Source organism: Corythoichthys intestinalis, chromosome 18 (assembly GCF_030265065.1).
Source record: "Corythoichthys intestinalis isolate RoL2023-P3 chromosome 18, ASM3026506v1, whole genome shotgun sequence".
Taxonomy (NCBI): domain Eukaryota; kingdom Metazoa; phylum Chordata; class Actinopteri; order Syngnathiformes; family Syngnathidae; genus Corythoichthys; species Corythoichthys intestinalis.
In genome coordinates, this window is record NC_080412.1 from 34,947,710 (window position 1) to 34,967,613 (window position 19,904).

Here is a 19,904-nt window from a genome sequence, read left to right on the forward strand (position 1 = left end):
GAATGTGATTGCACTTTAGTTTACATATTTAAATGTTCAGATATTAAGATTTCAATGAGGCAAAATAACATGCTTTTTCTCTCAAATATATTGTTATTATCATTTGTTTCAGATGTACTGTAATTTTCTGTATTACAATTAATTTGGTGTTCAAAAAGTCTTTTTTCAAACTTAAGTCTTGAAAAAGAGGGGGTCGTCTTATAATTAGGGCAGTCTTATATTCGGGCCAATACGGTAACAGCAAAATGCTTGGCTATATTAAATGCTTCATTTAGTGGGTCCGCTCAAGCTGCTCGCACACAATGAGTTGCCTCAGCACCTGTTTAACAAGTTAAACGATGATTGGCGCATGCAGCGCTTTGAAGTTTGTTTCTCTGGAGAGCTCAAGCCCAAACATCTGCAAATCAACGTTTACTTTAATAAGCAACTCCAGTGTACTGCCTGACGAACCAAGAGCATTGAGAGGGAGGGAGAGTGAGACTACGCAATCGGCTCGGGACAGCTCATTTGTATATATATATTTTTTTCACATTGAAAAAAAAAAATCTACAATGAACTGAGGGTGCAAAGTTTGAAGCGCGAAGTAGCGAGGGATCGCTAAGTCGCACCGGTGTATAAGAGTCGTGGTATAATTTATTTGATGAAATCCAACACAAAGAACAGACATGTCATCTTGAAAGGCAGTTTAAAATAAAAATAGAGAACAACAGCCTGAATAACTGTACAGTACGCTAACATTACATGCATGCATACATACATGTATGCAACAAACTGAGAATGTGCCCTGTATGTTACCGTAACATAGCTATTCAGATAACTAGAGCGTAAAGAACATGCTAACAAGTTTACCAAACCATCAGTGTCACGCCATTAGCGATTAGCTTTTTTTTTCCCATTTACTTCATTTCAGTGAGAGTAACCTCCGCATTTCGCCAGTTCCTAACAAGTTTCTCGCTAACTCTTTCTAAATATCTATCCGCTGCCCGAGTACCGTTTTCAGCTGCATATTTCACTACTTGCAGCTTGTAATCTGCAGAATAAGATTTTCTTTTCCGTGCCATTTTGTTCAGCCCATCTCATTTTTATTTGTTTTTATAAATTACCGCCACTGTTGAAACACAGGGTTTGAGCGCCCTCTTGCTGTTTAGTGTGAAAATAACGTCAAATGATACAATATTATGTTAATAATTTAAGTTATAAATCCTCTAACCTAGAGTATAAATCCCACCCCCGGCCAAAATATGAAAGAAACAAAACAAAACAAAAAACTGCGACTTGTAGTCCGGCAAATACGGTAATAGAGTAAAAAACTTACCTTAAATTGTTCAGCTTGCAGCCTGGCTTGTATGTTTTTGTAGACTTCATGAAGCACTCCAAATATCTGTAACAGCTTTGATTCAAAACTAAAAAAAAAACAAAAAAACATTTAAATTATAGCTATAAATAAAAGGGGACAAAAATAATTAATCAAAAAATGCTTACTGTTTCCGGTAATATGACGCTCCGGCTACTTTGGCGCTGGAGTTGTACAAAATGTCCGATACGAGATACAAATTGGCAATCTAATGGAGCGAGAGTAGAATTTCACAGTCAGCAGAGGAAATGGCCCACCTCTGTATGACAGTTCATCATTTATACTTTTGCTATACCAGTTTTTTATGCCTTCAGTGTACTATGCTGCGCATGCAAGGGAGTCTTAGAAATGAAAACGATTATGTAAGAAAAACTCGCCCTCTTCTGAAGTGAAGCCTGAGGCGAGGAGAAGGATTCCGTGATGATTCCCACGACTTCCTCGGCCGCGTCCGCTCGTTCGAGGCAGAAAAGCATGGCGTCGGCGACGTCTCCTCTGCTAGGAGTGAGCTCTTGAAGCAGTGTGTCCAACTTCTGTCTGTGCCTGCATGTTTCCAAAAAAGTGGAAAAAATAAAAGTTCCTTTATTGGATAAATGGCATTGAAATCATATAAAGAACGGGGCAAAACAAATCAAATTCAGAAATTTGGGGCGGGGGTTTTATTCCAAGGCAATCTTACAGCCTGAGCTTACATCTTTCTAGATTTGCAGAACTTAAAGGAACACTTTTTAACTTTTCAGCTTTGGTCAATTTTAGCGACGTCAATGGACAAAAGCAGTAGTATTTAGCCTTTAGGAAGACTGCATTTTCCATGAGGACCAGCTATGTGTTTCCCATGAGGACCAGCGCACACCCGCACAGTGTCGTAAAATCACGATGGTCGCCTTTAGATGGATTAAACAACATTTCTGTTTCCAGTGGTTGTATGAAGGATGAAAAGTAATAAGGTAATGCATCCAGTTGTGGCTAAACAATAGCATATGACTGTTAGCAACTGTATGACTTAGTGTGGCTAAAAAATTGTCCAGGCAATTTAAGAGGATGCTCGCCATGCTCCAGTTGATGCTAATGCTAACGCGAATGGTATGCTAATACTACGAGTTATATTTAGTGTGTGATGATCAATGTTAATAAAACGGCGTTACTAACGGCATTATTTCTGTCAGTAATGAGTAATCTAACTAATTACTTTTACCATCTTTGCAACGCCGTGCGTTACTATGCATTATTACGTTGGTTAAATGACGCGAGAAATGTCTTGAGATACACGGAGAGAACAGAGCGAGAGAGAGGAGGAGGGGAAGGGGGTTGAGACGCCGTTGCAAATGCGATGCTAGGTGGCTCAGAGCGTTAGCATAGCATTCGCGTTCTCGCAAGCATTAGCATTTAGCGTGGTGAGCGTCATGTTAAACGCTCTGGAATTTTTTTACATACAGTTCGTGGCGTTCAGGTAGGTACAATTAATTGAAAATATTGGACTATTTTCCTGTTCAGTATGCATTATCACCAAGCGGGTGTTGTCCTTGTAGATGCTATAATATAATAATAATAATAGAATAGTCCACTAGCACTCCCTCTGGTTGGACTAAGAGTGTGACAATATCTCGATACAGCGATATATCGCGATATTTTGCAACCCGATCGGTTATCGATATAATCCCGCCAAGTATCGATACTTTTATTAAACATATTGGCCATACAATGGAGTATGGCTGCTGTAAACTGCTCAATGTTTGTTGAGCAATTCCTTAGCGGTCCACTAGGGGCGCTCGGGAGTGACGATCAAGGTAAAGTGCGCACAAGTTGTCTAGAGAAGAAGAGAGGAAGCTCCAAGTGGGTTGAAAAAATAAAAAGGCTTCGTGAGAACGGTGGAGGAAAAAATGAGAAAAATATTGCTACAAATCACACATGGGGACACACTTTAGATTTTACACCAACGAGAAAGAATTGTCAAACAAAAATAAGGTTCACTGGGAGCTGATGACGAAGTGCACCCCGGATTTCTTCACTGCTTCGCTTTCATTGCTTGAGGTAAGAAAGTTTTGCAATGTAATTTATTTTTAATTTACATGTATTATTTTGATGCCATTTGGTGTTGAATGATATAAAATAAACCAGGACCCTAAACTAAATGAAAATGAATATCAAACAAGCCCACATGAATTTACCGATTTATTTGATATTATTTGAGAACCACTTTCCATCTAGTTTACTACACAAACTGTTATTACTGCTATTTTGATACAATAAGCTATAAAAATGGTTTGAATAGGTTCCAAGATACTATATAAAGTGATGTGCATGATAATTAATGTAGCCTACATATTAAAAATATGAAATTATTGCATTTTTAATTTCTGTACATTCAATTCATATTTTTTTTAAATTCAATACTTCCAACACACACACACACACAAAAAAATTCAGGATTTCAACTCAAAAGCTATGAAGTAGCTAATATTTTTTGTTTTATTTTGTTGTTTTTAAGGTGAGGAAGACTGTGACTGACCAAGTCTGACATCTCAAATGCTGAAGCAGATAGTGGAAGGCTCAAACCAACGCTTTTGGCAACAAAGGTCATATATGAAGAAAAGACCCACCAATTTTAGCATTGCCCCACTCCAAGCTCAACTGCTGACTGACACCTACAGCACTGTTTTTTTTGTTTGTTTTTTTTTTAAAAAGATTGAAAACTTTAAAAGAAATTAAGGGTGCCATTCATCATGATTTCTCCAAGAGATATCAGTGGTTGTGGTTTGTTTCCTCTATATGTGCAGGTGCACAATTTGCAGTAGATTTATATTTTACAGCAATGTTGCACAGAAAAGGTGTCACTGTTTAATGAATGACTTAAACAGTATTTTTTCTATTTTGAAATACCTTTTTTTTTTCCGTTTCAACAGTTGTATCGTAGAATATCATGTATCCAATTTCTGACCAATATATCGATAATCGCTGTATCATGATATCGTGAGATAATCGTTATCGTGAGATGCCCTGAGGTTCCCACTCCTAGGTTGGACGGTCCACTCGAGGGGGTCCCGTTAATGCTCATCGCACCTGGGCCCTGTTCCGCCACTGACTCATTAGCTGCCAATGTCCCTGAATGAGTTAACTTCACTGCACATGTTTAGCTTACTCACTCAGCTCGGAGCTGTCCCTTCTTCACCTCCTCCTCGGGAGAAGTGACCTCCTCCACTTGATCCCTTCCCTCATCTCTGTCTATGTAGCTGTTGTGGATGGGTGGCCACCAAAGTGAGCCTCCGCGGAACATGCGGAAATGTGCAGTCCTCCATTTGCTTAGAGACTCTCCCTGACCAAGTAAAGGTTAAATACACCAACATTTAGGGTTTTATGTTCTTGGAGAAATGCCCAAAATATTATCAACTGGCACTTTAGCAATAACAGTGTAAAATCAAGAAATACCTGAAGGATGGAGAATAATTTCCAGCGATAGTAAACATGGTTTTGACTCTTGTTGTCAAAAAGGAAGCTGTGCCAGAAACAAATTTACATTATATACCTCACAGACTTTAAAAACAAAAGCATGTTTTTTTGTACCTGTACTCTGGGTTGCTTTTTTCTTTGTTCATTATCATGGCTTCAAACAAAGGACCTTCACGCACCACAAACTCTATCATTCGATGGATGAGGAATAATACATTTCTGTGGGGTGAGGAACAGAAAGTAATTTATTTACATCAAACATTCAATTTTCTCTCTGTCTCAGTTCCGGTAGGGAGGAAAGATCTCTTAATACCTCTTTTAAACTGAGCCAGTGACCCGTGCAAAATGCAGGCTGGCTTTTTGCTCCAGTCAAACTGCGTGAGTCCTTGTCAAGGCATTTACTCTTTGATAACTTGGAGCGTAAATATTTGCCTGTTCAAAAGGACACCATATTTCCATTCAAGTGGACAATGACTTATTTGTGGCTCAGTTAAAAAGGTAAAAAGAATCCCTCAGCAACAAAGAGCATTAGACGGTCATTCAAATGTGGCTTTTTGACCTTCAATGATGACTTGTTTCGACTACTACTACACTACGGAGCTATAAATTCCCATATGACGTTTTGTTTAAAAAAAATAATAAATTTAAAAAAAAAAGGCCATTACCATTAGGGTTCAGTAAAAGGAACTTTGTATGTGAAATAAGTACAATGGTACCTCTATTTACAAACGTCTCTAATGAAAGAGATGGTACCTTTTCTCGTAGGCACCGTCTGTTTGCATTACTTGTAACACACCCAATATGAAACAAATAGCACTTATACCACAGTTTAAGGAAAACAAGCAGAATATAGGGCATAAAAGATACAGGACGCCTTCTTATCACGGAAGCCCAACGTGTGCGTCATGAGCAAGATTGACGCACCAACTCTCGCAATCAGTTCTCCCGGACAGTCCAGAACAAATGGCGGGATGCTCTGTCGCAACACAAGGAAAACCGGAGAACGCCTGATTTCCAACTGACAAGACTCAAGGGGCCCTTTGACATTGAGGTGGCAACAATCAACAACCCTTGTTGCCCGGACAACAGTAACCCCCGAATCCTCCTGTCTAATCCACAAACAGACAATAATCCAAAACACACCCTTCTTCCTGCCCACATCCTGCCCCGCGAGAGCCTTCAAAAGACTTCAAGATGACATTTTTTCTCGGGACCCTTTTGTTGACTCCTGATATGGTGACCTTGGAACGAGTTTGCCTCCCCGCCTGAGTGTTTCTGTTTCGCCTTGCCGTTTTGATCGCTTTTGACCTGAATAAATTGTCAGCTTGTTGAGCATTATTTAAACCTTTCAAAATGGAGTCAGTACAAAGGGTTAAGACTAAGGTGAAGGCGCAGGGTTTGGCCTTCAGGAGGATTCAGGAGTTACTGTTGTCCCGCCATTTGTTCTGGACTGTCCGGGTGAACTGATTACAAGAGTTGGTGCGTCAATCTTGCTCATGACGCGCACGTTGGGTTTCCGTGATAAGAAGGCATCGAGTATCTTTTATGCCCTATATTCTGCTTGTTAGAGGCGTGTGAAATTTCAGATTCTTAGATTATTCGGCCGTGGAAGAGTCGAGAATGATTCACAAATATCCAAATTCCGATTATTGAATTATACCAGGTAAAGTGGAAATAAAACACAGTCAGCGCGGTCTTTGAGACACAATGAGGAACGGACCGAGAGTAAATATCATGTTCAACTCATGCCGCTAGATATAAAAACAATCATACCTGACTGCGGCTGACAGCCGCTACAAACAATGCCCAGTTGCTAGTTGCTACAAACATACGGCTACAGTAGATATCATATATATGTAGAACTAGATACAAAATGACAGACGACGTCGGTGTTAGAACATGTATTAATGAACAGAGATTCGAAATGACACTTTCCGGCGTAAGTAAACATCTTAAAGCAGTAGACCTCTCTAGAAGGCTCTGTTGTAGCGAACCTAATTAACTTTTTGTCTAAAATACTCCTAAATCGGCAGAATCTTGTCTTGAATCTATCTTTAAATGATGAAATAGTTTTAAAACTTTGACAAACGTAGACAGAAGGGAAATTGTGGAATAACGGGAGTAATTTTAACAACTGTAACAGTTGATTCACAACATTAAATTAATTGAATGTAGTTTAAAGCTGCTGATACAGAATGGGGACTAGAGTTTTTTATTTGCTGTTATTTTTGTATATTTGTTTACTGTTATATGTCAACTTGATACTGAAATAGTAGTTTGGTTTAGCCAGAGAGGATTTTTGAACAATTTTGGAACTAATGTACAAAACATAAAAAAAAAAAAAAAAAAGAGGGGGTGGGGGGTGCATCAATAATCGTATCGGAGCCTCTGAATTGTAACTGTACTCAAATCGTTAGGTGCCCAAAGATTCCCAGCTCTACTGCTTGTTTTCTTTAAACTGTGGTATAAGTGCTATTTATTTCATATTGGGTGTGTCTTTGTATTTTACATGATCTACAACTCTCATTGTTGGTTTGTTATGCAATAATCTAATTGTAACATGTATTTGTTACATGTTTTGATGCACCTTAATGCTTTATAAAATATTTATGTCAGAATTTGGGGGGGCATAGAACAGATTAGGGCATTTATATGGAAAACGCGTCTCTATTTACGGAATTTTCAGTAAGTAGAGGTACCACTGTATAAAAAAAGACTTTGAAATTGATGGGACACCAATTACGCAAGATTATGTGCCCATATTGGGTGTGACCTACTGGTATATAACTGTAAAATTATGGTTTTATCCTGAATTACTACCAAACAATCTGGTTAATTTTATTTAATGGGCATTAGATTAATATGGGTTACATTAATTGCTGTGTGCTGCTTTTCAGATATATTTATTACATATATAAAAAAAACTGTAGTGTATCGATACAAATATTGATATATATTGTATGAATTCATAGATATTCTTGACATTTATATTGCCATAGACGTCATAATGATATTGACGAGTAAGATAAGACCTTCACTGCGCCACGCCTTCAAGAAGGGGGCCATCCCACCATCCGCTTCAGTTATTCGCAGTCGGTCACAGCGACACATGGAGCGATGCAACGGCGGATTTATGTTGAAAAAGTACGAAAGCTGTACCACATACAACAGGATTGTCTCAGGAGTGATTTGTTCGAGGATTCAAGGTAGTTTATTATATTTTTCGTTTTTTCATGAGAATTTTCAAGGTAAAAAGCTCTTTGTTGTAAGGCTGCGGCCACATTGTCTAACAGACTAGCATAATTCTTAGACATTTACGTAAAATAAATGCTAACTGCACGTTTTTTTGTTTTTTGTTTTGCTTTTAACCAAGAATCGAGGCTGTTTTACGTCCATATCTATAAAGAATTCAGGGATTTAAGCATTTATTCACAAGAATTTTCACCGGAAAAGCTCTGTTTACATAAGGCGGCCGCCACTTTGACTACCAGACTAGCACTGTACTTTGACATGTTTACGTAAAATAAATGCTAACTGGACCTTTTTATTTTTTTTACTTTCACCCAAGAATCGAGACTGTGTTGTGTCCATATCTATAAAGAATTCAGGGGTTTAAGCATTTATTCACAAGAATTTTCACAGGAAAATTTATGTTTACATATGCCGGCCGCCACATTGACTAACAGACTAGCATCGTACTTCGACATATTTACGTAAAACAAATGCTAACTGCACATTTTTTTGTTGTTGTTGCTCTTAACCAAGAATCGAGAGTGTTTTACGTCGTCCATATCTATAAAGAATTCAGGGATTTAAGCATTTATTCGCAATAATTTTCACCCGACAAGCTCTGTTTCCATAAGGTGGCTGCCACATTGACTGACAAGCACCGTACTTCGACATATTTATGTAAAATAAATGTTGACTGCACTTTTTTTTTCTTTCTTTTAACCAAGAATCGAGACCGTTTTACGTCCATATCTATAAAGAATTCAGGGATTTAAGCATTTATGCACAAGAATTTTCAACGAAAAAGGCTCTTTGTCTGTGATTCCACTCAGCTTTCACGGCCACGCCAACAATGCAGGCCCCCTATTACTCGGCCCCGCGCCACGTGTCCTGTCAATATCATTATGAAGTCTATGATATTGCACTAAATGTAAAATGAATAACTGAACATTGTTATACTCTGCTGCCCTCTTGCCGTAGTGGTAATGTATTGTCATGTCTAACATTTAATATTACAAGAACTTATTTTTCCTGAGGTGAGGTCTATTTGAGGTGTGGCATTAATATTTATTCAAATTGAAAATACACCCTGCAATTAGAGTGTGGATTTTTGTAAAGTGTAGAGACCACTTTTTAAGGAACTATCCAATAAAAAAAAACAGCATTTAAATTGGAGGCCTTGTGATCTGTGATTTTTTTGTGTTGTAATTTTTATTGACTACTTTTTTCTCAACGTTTGATCTTATTGAATACATTAGAGCACCTGCCTCTGTTCTATCACTTTGTTCTAACAGCTGGTCAGTCGTAGGAGGAAGAGTGTGTGTACCTTTCGGTCGGGATAACCACTTTGACTACGGCTTCGGACAGAGTCTGTTTGTGAAGTCAAACCAAATAGTGAAAATATGACAAATGTGAGTATTTGTACAAATCAAACACTACAGGATAACACATAGCATAGAAACCATTTCATTCAACCAATCATTCTGTAGCAAGAGCAGTGGCTATTGGCTGTCATTGACGGCAATATACGTCAATTGGATGTCTATTGCCGCTAATGAGTATTTTAATATAAATCTTCTAATTCTTGTTTTACAAAGTACCACAACACATATTCTGTGAATAGTATACATATACCTGGGTAGCTTGGTTAAGTACCATAATGTACAGTGAGGAGCAGAAGTATTTGCATCCCCTTGTGATTCTGCAAGTTCACCCACTTACTTGTAGAAAACAGGTAGAGGTTTGAAATTTCAATCATAGATGCATTTCCACTTATAGGGACATAATTAAAAAAAGAATGCAGAGCTCACATTGTATGATTTTTTAATAGTTTATTTGTAATTTACTGAGGTTCATAATTATTTGTACCCCTGAGAAAATCAGTGCTAATATTTGGTACAGAAGCCTTTGTGTGCAATTACAGAACAGGGATTTTGGCCCATTTCTCCACACAAATCTTCTCTAGATCTGTCAGGTTTTGGGGCTGTCGTTGAGAAACACAAAGTTTCAGCTCTATCCAAAGATTTTCTATTGGATTAAGGTCTGGAGACTGGCTAGGCCACTCCAGTACGCTTCTTCACGCTTCAGAATATGCATGTTATGCAGCCACTCCTTGGTCAGCTTGGCTGTGTTCTTCGGATCATTGTCATGTTGGAAGATCCAGCCACGACTCATCTTCAAGTCTCTGAGGTAAGGCGGTTGTGGCTCAGAATCTGGTGATACAGTTCACCATTCAGCCTGTGCTTTATACAGTACAGTCGTTCTGTCTCCTTTGTCCAAAAACAGCCCCAAAGTATGAGAATTCCACTCCCATATTTCACAGTGGGGATGGTGTTCTTGGGATTGTACTCATCCTTCTTTTTCCTCCACACACGACAAGTATAGTTTGCACCAAAAAGTTTTACTTTGGTCTCATTTAACCACATGACTTTCTCTCATGTCCCCTGTGCATCATTCAGATGGTCTCTGGCAAACTTCAGACGGGCCTTCACATGTACTGGCTTCAACAGGGGAACCTTCTGAGCAATGCATGATTTTAAACCATTGCACCGCAGAGTTCTACAGACAGTAGCCCTTGAAACTGTGCATCCAGCTCTCTTCAGGTCATTGACCGACTCCTGCCGTGTAATTCTAGGCCGAGCCCTCACTTTTCTCCTCATGAGTGATGCCCCACAAGGAGAGATTTTACATTGAGCCCCAGTCCGAAGTAGATTATCAGTCATATTTAGCCGTTTCCATTTTCTAACAATTGCTGCAACTGTTGATTTATTCTGACCAAGCTGCTTTCCAATTGTCCAATAGCCTCACCATTTTTTCTCTGGTGTCTTTCGAAAGCTCTCTGGTCTTGCTCATGGTAGCACTTAGATTATGACTGACTGTGGGGTGCACAGGTGACATTATTGAACTCAACCGGGTGGTGGGTGGGTGGTCACTCATGGGGTAAAGGTGGACTTTTTTAAGGTAGACTGACAACTCATTGAGTGTCATCAATATTTCCCGATTCTCAGGGGTACAAATACTTATGAACCCCAGTAAATTACAAATAAATTATTTTAAAAATGCATACAAATTTCAGGATTTTTTTGGATTATGTCTCTATGACTGGAACTGCATCAATGATTGAAATTTCAAACTTACAAAATCGCAATGGGTGCAAATACTTCTGCTCCTCACTGTACATACACACAGGGGGGCCATCTGTTATATAACTGTAATTCGTGAATGTCAGGAGTAAATGATGACAGGCATTTATCCAAAAAGGCTTTTTCCCCCCAAGACTATTTTTTAAACTTTAATTACATTTTATACTTCTACAAACTACAAGAAAAGTCAGCCTATCAGTGATTTATACTGTAAGGCCATCACATTAGGTACACCTTCAAAAACTCAAGCAAAATTTCCCAACCTTTATTAAAGCAAGGCACATATTTAACAAGACTTCTGCCATCTAGTGGAATACAACTATTCTGCCTGTCACCTAATATTACTGGCCTACATGAACACAGATTTAATAATTGTTGTAAATAATTTTGGGATTAATTAGGTGAAATTGCATCAGCACTTAAGTGGTTGTGGATCACTCGACAGTATCAAAATGTCTGAATTCAACGTTTTTTGACTGTTGATGTCACAACATATTAAAATGGCATTTCCTGGAAGTGATGTATAGGTGTGTTCTGTTGGTACAATGCTCTAATATCATCTACATGCATAAAACCAAAGCAGCAAAACATTACCTTTTCGAGTTCTTCTTCGGACATGCCCAAAGGTTTGGTGAAGTCGTTTCGAAAGCGATCCCTTGGCTGAGCGTTGAAAGGAAGACCAGACTTGGGTGGTGGGGCAGCCCTTACCCCCACTGGAGTATAAAGCGGCTGAGGTGGGATTCGAGCTGGTCTGCCCCATCCCAGCTTCATTTCAAACCCCATTATCACTTTACCTAGAAGTCCGAAAAGAACCATCAAATAAGACATAGCAAAGAGAATAATGGAGAATACAAGTATAAGAGTACCATCAAGAGCTGCCAAAGCACGTTCCGCGTCTTTTCGTGTCATAAAAGCCACAAAAGCTCTATTGGACGTCCTGCAACGCTCCTCATCTGTGCGAGGCCACATTATCTTCACGCTGGCCAGAGGACCGTACTTACCAAACTCTTTGCAAAGTATCTCCTCATTCATCTAAAGAACAATAGATCGTGAACTGCCATGGCGTAATGAACTCACACTAGAGTCTACTCAACTTTTAGGCCTACCTTTGGACTAATACAGCTGATGTATAAGTTAGTGGAGGTTGGCACTGTTGGGTCATCGTAAAATGCTGTTGACACAATGATGATGATGAATATACAAATTCACTTTGTCTTGGTGTGAAGTTTAACATCGCAATACTAAAAAGCATGCGACAGGTTTCCTACTTGGTCGTCCTAACAATGGTGATTCCAGAAGTCCTCCACCAGCTGGTTCGTTTTGCTTTCTTTTGTGTCTTACTTCACGCTCTTCCTGAATTCTAGATTTTAGACAACACGGGTAAAAAAATGAAACTTATAAATGACAAGTTTAGTGCAACACTTTTTTGTAGACTTACAGCTTTAGTTCCTCCTTGAAGAGCTCTAGGTTACTCTTCTTCTTTTCATCTACCTTTCTTTTAAACGTCTGTGGAACAAAGAACCCATTGTTCATGCCACTGACGTATTCGTTTTGAATCCATCTGACAGCTGCAGTGGTATGAAAAAGTATCTGAACCTTTTGGAATTTCTCACATTTTTGCATGAAATCACCATCAAATGTGATCTGATCTTTGTCAAAATCACACAGATGAAAAAACAGTGCTTTAACTAAAACAACCCAAAAATTTCTCGGTTTTCATATTTTAATGAGGATAGCATACAAACAATGACAGAAGGAGGAAAAATAAGTAAGTGAACACTCTGCCTAAGGCAGTGCTTCTCAATTATTTTCTGTTACGCCCCCCCCAAGCAAGACGTAAATGTTTCGCGCCCCCCCCAAACTCTCTGCCGCCACTGTAAATAGTATTATTTGTCTATAAAATTACTATTATAAATACGCATCTGCCTAACATTGTGTCCTTTTTTTCTAATAAAGAAAAAAAGTAACAGATCAACTTATAATAAAGTATAACTTTATTAACATTGTTTTGTTTGTAACAGAGAAGACTTGGCGTGCATCAATTTGCCTGAATTAAAAAAAAAAGTCACATTCAAACTGTAAAAATACACTCAAGGTACATTTTTGACCATTTGATACAGAAAAATAAAATGTAATAAAATCCGTAAATAATAACAAATTCAAATTGATTAGAAAAATTTACTCATGAGGACAATATGCCAAAAAATTTGACCGAAAAAACAAAAATGAATAAAGGAAAAAAAGAGTGTCCTTGGACAGAAGGACAGTTTTTATTTTTGCTGCTCGCACTCAGTATTACCTCCTTTGCAATGGTGTGGAGTCATTTTGCAATGAGCATGCTAACAATGCTCACTGGTTTACTGATATAACACTGACAAAGCAGGACTATTGTTGGCAATATTCGGCACATTTTCGCTGAAAAACAATCAAGCGGCTTATCAATGAGATTGGGGTCGAATGTCTTTAAGTGGCGTCTTAATTGATTTGGCTTCTGGCCGTCCGCTATTATTATTTTCAGACACAGTAAACAGTAGTCTTTCCTCATCACCCCACTTTGCTAAAAGTCAAAGCTAAAAGGCAAACGGCACGAAAAAAGCGCATTCTCGGCGGCCGAGGTAGAACCGGAGGTGAGGGCGGTCGTCGTGACGATCCCAAGCCAAACATGGCACTTCTCGGGCGGCGACGTGAGAACCGGACAAGACAGTGGGTCGCTGCGTGAGTGAGTCCGGTCGGAAAACGGCTTTCGAAAACGGCGGCGGCGCACTGCTCTTCGTATCTGTTTTCTGTGTGCTGACTCTGAGTGCTCTTCCTTAGTTCAATAATACTGCACGCACTCTGAAAATGAGAGCGCCACTGCCACCCACTGAGAGGATGTGCAAGTACACTTTATTCCAGTCCGGCAAAAAAAAAAAAAAAAAAAAAAAGCATGTTCCCCGAGGACACATGCGCCCCCCCGGCATTGCTCTGTGCCCCCCCGGGGGGGCGCGCCCCACTATTTGAGAAGTACTGGCCTAAGGAGACTTAGGAGCCGTTTACATGGTGACTGTGCGAAAATACGAAAAATTTCAAATTTGCATTTATGTGGGCCCGTCTCCATTCAAACAATGTCGCAATTCCGCATGAAAACGATGTAGTATTCATGCCAGGCCCTAGGAGGCAGTGCAGATTTACAAGGCGACAGCGAATGATGCCCTTTGACCCCACCAAAGTTCCTCAGCCCGGAAAAAAATATGCCCGCCCACTCGAAGCGATGGCATTTTTCTTTTGTTAAAAAAAAAAAAAGCACAAAAATAGAAACATTCAACATATTTAATTTAAAAATATTATTAAAACAGTAAATTTAAGCCGACTTTCCGCCATATTTGCTGTTTTTACTGTGTAGTGGCACCGTTGCCCACGCCCAGTGTGACGTGTACGAGTGCTGATGTTATCGGCGCGGTGTCGCGCCGCGGGAGCTTTTGATATGCATGCAGAGTAAGCCCCCCTCAATTCCCCGCAATCGAATTCTTTCACTTTGGAGGCAGGATTCAGAATTTTTCGTCTTCATCGACACCAAATGCACGCGAGGCCACTCCGCAACACAGTCATTGCGTCTTCGTGTCGCAGAGTCGCCATGTAAACTGCCCCTTAAAGAGCATTCATTCATTCATTCATTTTCCATGCCGCTTTTCCTCACGAGGGTCGCGGCCCTTAAAGAGCAATTGAAACCAATTTTTACCAAACAATTTAAGTCAAGTGTGTGCCTAATCACTGATGAGTTAGTGGTTTAAAGCTGCCCTGCCCACTATAAAACACACACCTGGGAAGAAATGTCTTGATGAGGAGCATTGTCTGATGTGCATCATGGCTCGGTCAAAAGAGCTGTCTGAAGACCTGCGATCAAGGATTGTTGATTTGTATAAAGCTGGGAAAGGATGGAAAAAAAATCTCAAAGTCTGGATGTTCATTAATCGACAGTGAGAGAAGTTGTCTACGAATGGAGAGTTTGGCACTGTTGCTTCTCTCCCAAGGAGTGGCCGTCCATTATAGATGACACCAAGAGTTCAGCGCAGAATACTCATAGAGGTAAAAAAGAACCCTAAAGTGTCCGCTAAAGACTTACAGAAATCACTGGCACAGTCCAATGCCCCGTGCACACATCAACTATATGTGAAACTATGGCCAAGAATGGTGTTCTGGAAGGACACCACGGAGGAAGCCACAGCTGTCTGAAAAAACATTGTTGCTCATTTAATGTTTGCCAAAAGGCACTTGGACATTCCACAGATGTTTTGGCAAAATATTTTGTGGACTGATGAAACCAAAGTATAATTGTTTGGGAGTAACACACAACATCATGTGTGGAAGAAAAATGCAACAGCTCAGCAACATCAACACCTCATCCCCACCGTGAAGCATAGTGGAGGGAACATCATGATTTGGGGCTGTTTTGCTGTCTCAGGGCCTGGCCACTTGCAATCATTAATGGAAGAATGAATTAAAAAGTTTATCAGGATGTTTTGCAGGAAAACCTGAGGCTGTCTGTCAGACATGTGAAGCTAAAAAGATGATGGATGCTGCAACAAGACAATAATCCAAAACACAGAAGTAAATCAACTTCAGAATGATTTCAGAACAAAATACACTTTCTGAAGTGGCCAAGTAAAAGTCCAGACTTGAACCCCATTGAGATGCTGTGGCATGATCTAAAGACAGCGATTCAGGCCAGACATCCCAGGAATCTGACTGAACTACAGCAGTTTTGTAGAGAAGAGTAGGCCAAGATTTGTCCTGATCGATGAGCCTGACTAATCTGCAGCTACAGGAAGCGTCTGGTTGAAGTTATTGCTGCCAAATGGGGTGGGGGGCAAAATATTAAATGTGATGGTTTAATTACTTATTTTCCCCCTTCTGTCATTGTTTGCATACTATCCTAATTAAAATATGAAAACCTGTAAATGTTTGGATGGTTTTAGTTAAAGTAGACACAGTTTTTTCATCTATGTGATTTTGACAAAGATCAGATCACATTTTATGCAGAAATGTGAGCAATTCCAAAAGGTTCAGATAGTTTTTCATAACGCTGTGCATTTGGAGATTTACATTGGTCCAGACTTACAGACTTTTTGCTCTCTGCAGATTGAGTTGGTGGGAAATCTTCATATTGAGGAACAAACTTTGAGGCAGGTCGATAAAGCCTACTTTTAGTGAGCTCTGCTGCTTCCTCATCTGCAAAAACATAAGTCGCTGTTAAACAATAACAATTATTTCAGTGGCGTTCTATGTGCTTAATGTTTTCTCAGGTATGCATGTTGAAAATCACACATTATTTACGTAGCAATTATTTAGGTAGACATTACACCCGACCTTTAGTTGGATTCACAATGCCTCCGCGGACAAAGGTTTTTACGCCACTCTTCTGGTTGGGCTCGAATGATGCTAAAAATTCTTCAAAAACCACAGCTGCCTTTTCTTGCTCCTAGAACATCAACACACTCACTCAATCCAGTTCATTCCCATAATATCAAATCATTTGAAGCAATTTCAAACAATTTTGATATCCTTACCTTTTTCTTTCGCACTTCTTTTTCCTTCCTTGTTAGTGTTTTGACTGGAAGGGCAGTGGTTCCCTTTTTGTCAGCCATTCTTTAACTGGAATTAGACATTTTAATTTAGACTAATTAGCCTCGAAAAAACAATAAATTTAAGGATTAATCACGTGTTACTTTGAGATATCTGGGTTTAATTTTTTTTTTTTTTTTAATTCCATTGAACAGGAATTTTATTTTTCAAAACACACTTTTGTTCCAATTATGTAATATAAGTTAAATAAATAAATTTAAAATATATACATATTGTATATATATATATATATATATATATATATATATATATGGCAGAATATTCTGAATAAAAAACAAATCCTTCCATTGAACAGGAATTTTATTTTTCAAAATATATTAGCAAATTGGAACAAAAGTATAAATGTTAAAAAATATATATTTATATGTATATACTAAATAAAATTAAAATAAATGCAGTCCTTTAGGTTAGCCTAAACCCACAGCCAAAGCTCAACATTATTACCATCAGAACAAAAATAATTATTTTCCATTAAGAGCACGTGCGTATGACTCGTATCATGTTTAAATTATACACACACACACACTCCTTCTCTCCCCAGACGGTTGCCAGAGAGAAAAAAACCCCACCATGTTTTACCACCTCTAGTACACGCTGGAGTTAACACTCATAGCTGGTGGGAAACGTTCATAAGAGGTTTTACTAACCTTTAATTTTGTATAAATGCGAAATCATATTGGAAGTATTGCCTCCTCGGCAGCCACCCTCTGCAAACATGTTTTACATGTCAGGTGGCTCTCCTCCTCTAAGCCATGGCCTTCTGTAACTTTTCTGTAGCCGAATTATTCCCATACTAGCAATTTCATTTTCTTCGATGGGGGAAAAAGTTAAGGAGTTTGCCCTCCTCTAGCCATCGTGTAGCACAGCTGGCTCACTGACACTGAGCAACAACCGGTGGGGGAAGCTTGAGCCTTATTACTGCAAGCGAGGGATTTCTCCATACATTTTTGGAAAATAAATAGCTAATACCTTAGGGACGTTATGATGGAAAATTTTTGCGATTTTGAAACCTTGGGGTTTTCATACCACGGTATACCTTGAAACTGGTAATCGGTGCATGTCTTCCCGTTAGTCTGTATTTTTCTATGCATCCTTGCTGGTAACTGCTCGTGCACTATTGCCATTGACCTCACACGCACAATATACTGCTAAAAGTACATTTCGGAATGTGATCATGAGATTGTTGGACCATTGTTCCAGAAGCACATTTTTGTAGGACATAGACTACAAGGCCTAGCTCCAATTCACCCCCCCCCCCTAAATAATGCTTTATAATGTTCCTTTTCATCTGTCAGCTATAAACATTACCTGTCCTGTATCCTTCCATGAATCTTTGCCCATTGTCATTAGATGTTTCATGCACCCTTACCTCTAATCATCGTCTCCTCGTTTATAGACGACTGTTTTCATGGGAATGACACTAAATAACAGTCTGGTTTTGCATCACTAAATTTAGACAAGATGTGGTTATTTGAAATGTGAGACAGATGTGTAGTAAATTACAGGTCGTGTGAGCAATAAGAAAACATGACAGCTGTACAGTACAATTACTGGTAATTCTAAAGAACTGAACTATTGAAGGCAGAATAAGCAACACACCTTGATGTGAGTTTACAGCACAAACAATAATGACTGTTAGATGTGATGCAAACAAAGTTTAAACGCTAACACAATGATTTAAAGGGCCTGTTTTCTCACCTTCTACCGATGCTTTACTTTGCTAGCGTCGCAATGCTAACATCAACATAGCCTCGCCGATTGTCTTCCACAGAGATGCAGTGCAAGCCCTAAAGAATTGACCTTTCTACCACAACATATTCCACTTAAAATATCTCACAGACGACAAAAAGCAAGTGTGAAATAACCAAGTCTCCAGCGCCTAACTAACACACATCAGACCGCTACCTGTTAGCAACGCCTAGCAAGCATCTACACACGTCATTAAACACACAATGCATGCACACGGGAGCTTTAAAGCTTCATCCGAAAAGTGCAACTTACAGTGTGTTTAGTTTTACTGCTTCACCATTCTGGCAGCGATGATAGCGGACAATAACAACATGCTACCACATAGCACAATACACTGAGGAGTAGTTCAATCGGTAACCACGAGGGCTCATACATATTCAGGAGGGGGGCATTTCAGTCTTTGTTTGAGTCACTAGGACCGATTCAAGACTCTTCAAAAATATAAGTCGTAGATATTCACTATTCACAATATTTATTGAGTCAAGGCACGTATTTTACTTCAGAAAAATTGCAATGCATCCCATCAAACAGTAATGTGTGCAAAGATTATGGTTTTAGCATGTATGGAAATATTTCATTTTCATAGAAAATATTGTTTGAAAGGCAATATTGAAAATATCCGAACAGAATGATGATATCATATCAGTATGATGCCAGGGAACGTGTGTAGTTGAACTTTTTTTTTTTTTTTTTTTTTTTTTTTTTTTTTTTTTTAACTTTATTCACAACAAATACGATATACAACAAACCCGGGTGAACGATTTACGCACAGTTAGCAAACGCACAGTTAGCAAAATTTCAACGAATAAATGAATAAAAGTTTGTTTTTTTTCGATACAAGCTGTATTATATGCAAACTGTCTTGGTTTTTATAGCCTTGGGGTTCAAAAACAAACTTGAATCGTCCAAGTATAGAGAAAACGTTTTTCCAAAAACATGAAAATTTGGTCTTTGATTTACAAATTTTACACAATGAATGTGGAATTTTGCCCAAATTAAGATATGATTTATAACATCTTTTGTTTATTTTTTGTTCTTCAAGGTTGGACAAACATAGACTTCATAATATATTGACATGAAACGGGGTGCCGGGCCGATGCGTAGGTGGCATATTTTCAAAAACTTCAAATTCAAATATTTTCAGAACCAAAGCTGCTGCCGACCGACCTAAAACCAAAACAGGCACCATATATGAGTCTCCATGAGCAGCGCCATCAAAAAATTCAAAGTTGTTCCCTTTTGAAATCCCGATTAATTATTATGTACGTAAAACAAAACCTAAAATGGCTATAAAATTCTCATATCTTACACTAGATGCACAAAAATCACCAAAGGCAAAGATAATCACCTATATTTTCAGGATC

General features: G+C 38.8%; 1 protein-coding gene across 3 annotated transcripts in view; it reads right to left on the reverse strand.

Moving 5' to 3' along the window:
* The window catches only part of zgc:163098 (uncharacterized protein LOC100037380 homolog), a 24,908-nt gene extending 5,971 nt beyond the window's left edge, over nucleotides 1–18,937 (reverse strand). For 2 of the 3 annotated variants that reach the window (XM_057820714.1, XM_057820712.1), the window contains exons 1-16: nucleotides 18,793–18,937; nucleotides 16,716–16,800; nucleotides 16,516–16,627; nucleotides 16,268–16,377; nucleotides 12,608–12,675; nucleotides 12,438–12,529; nucleotides 12,276–12,340; nucleotides 12,036–12,201; nucleotides 11,764–11,963; nucleotides 9,354–9,397; nucleotides 4,913–5,017; nucleotides 4,778–4,844; nucleotides 4,495–4,664; nucleotides 1,732–1,894; nucleotides 1,483–1,562; nucleotides 1,316–1,403 (exon numbers count right to left, since the gene is read on the reverse strand). In XM_057820714.1, coding sequence (XP_057676697.1) covers nucleotides 1,316–1,403; nucleotides 1,483–1,562; nucleotides 1,732–1,894; nucleotides 4,495–4,664; nucleotides 4,778–4,844; nucleotides 4,913–5,017; nucleotides 9,354–9,397; nucleotides 11,764–11,963; nucleotides 12,036–12,201; nucleotides 12,276–12,340; nucleotides 12,438–12,529; nucleotides 12,608–12,675; nucleotides 16,268–16,377; nucleotides 16,516–16,627; nucleotides 16,716–16,793 — 1,608 coding nt within the window. In that variant the 5' untranslated portion in view covers nucleotides 16,794–16,800; nucleotides 18,793–18,937. Of the gene's footprint in view, nucleotides 1–1,315; nucleotides 1,404–1,482; nucleotides 1,563–1,731; nucleotides 1,895–4,494; nucleotides 4,665–4,777; nucleotides 4,845–4,912; nucleotides 5,018–9,353; nucleotides 9,398–11,763; nucleotides 11,964–12,035; nucleotides 12,202–12,275; nucleotides 12,341–12,437; nucleotides 12,530–12,607; nucleotides 12,676–16,267; nucleotides 16,378–16,515; nucleotides 16,628–16,715; nucleotides 16,801–18,489 lie in introns of all 3 variants that reach the window. The other variant, XM_057820713.1, reaches the window with a different exon arrangement.
* Between the last annotated feature and the right edge of the window lie 967 nt (nucleotides 18,938–19,904).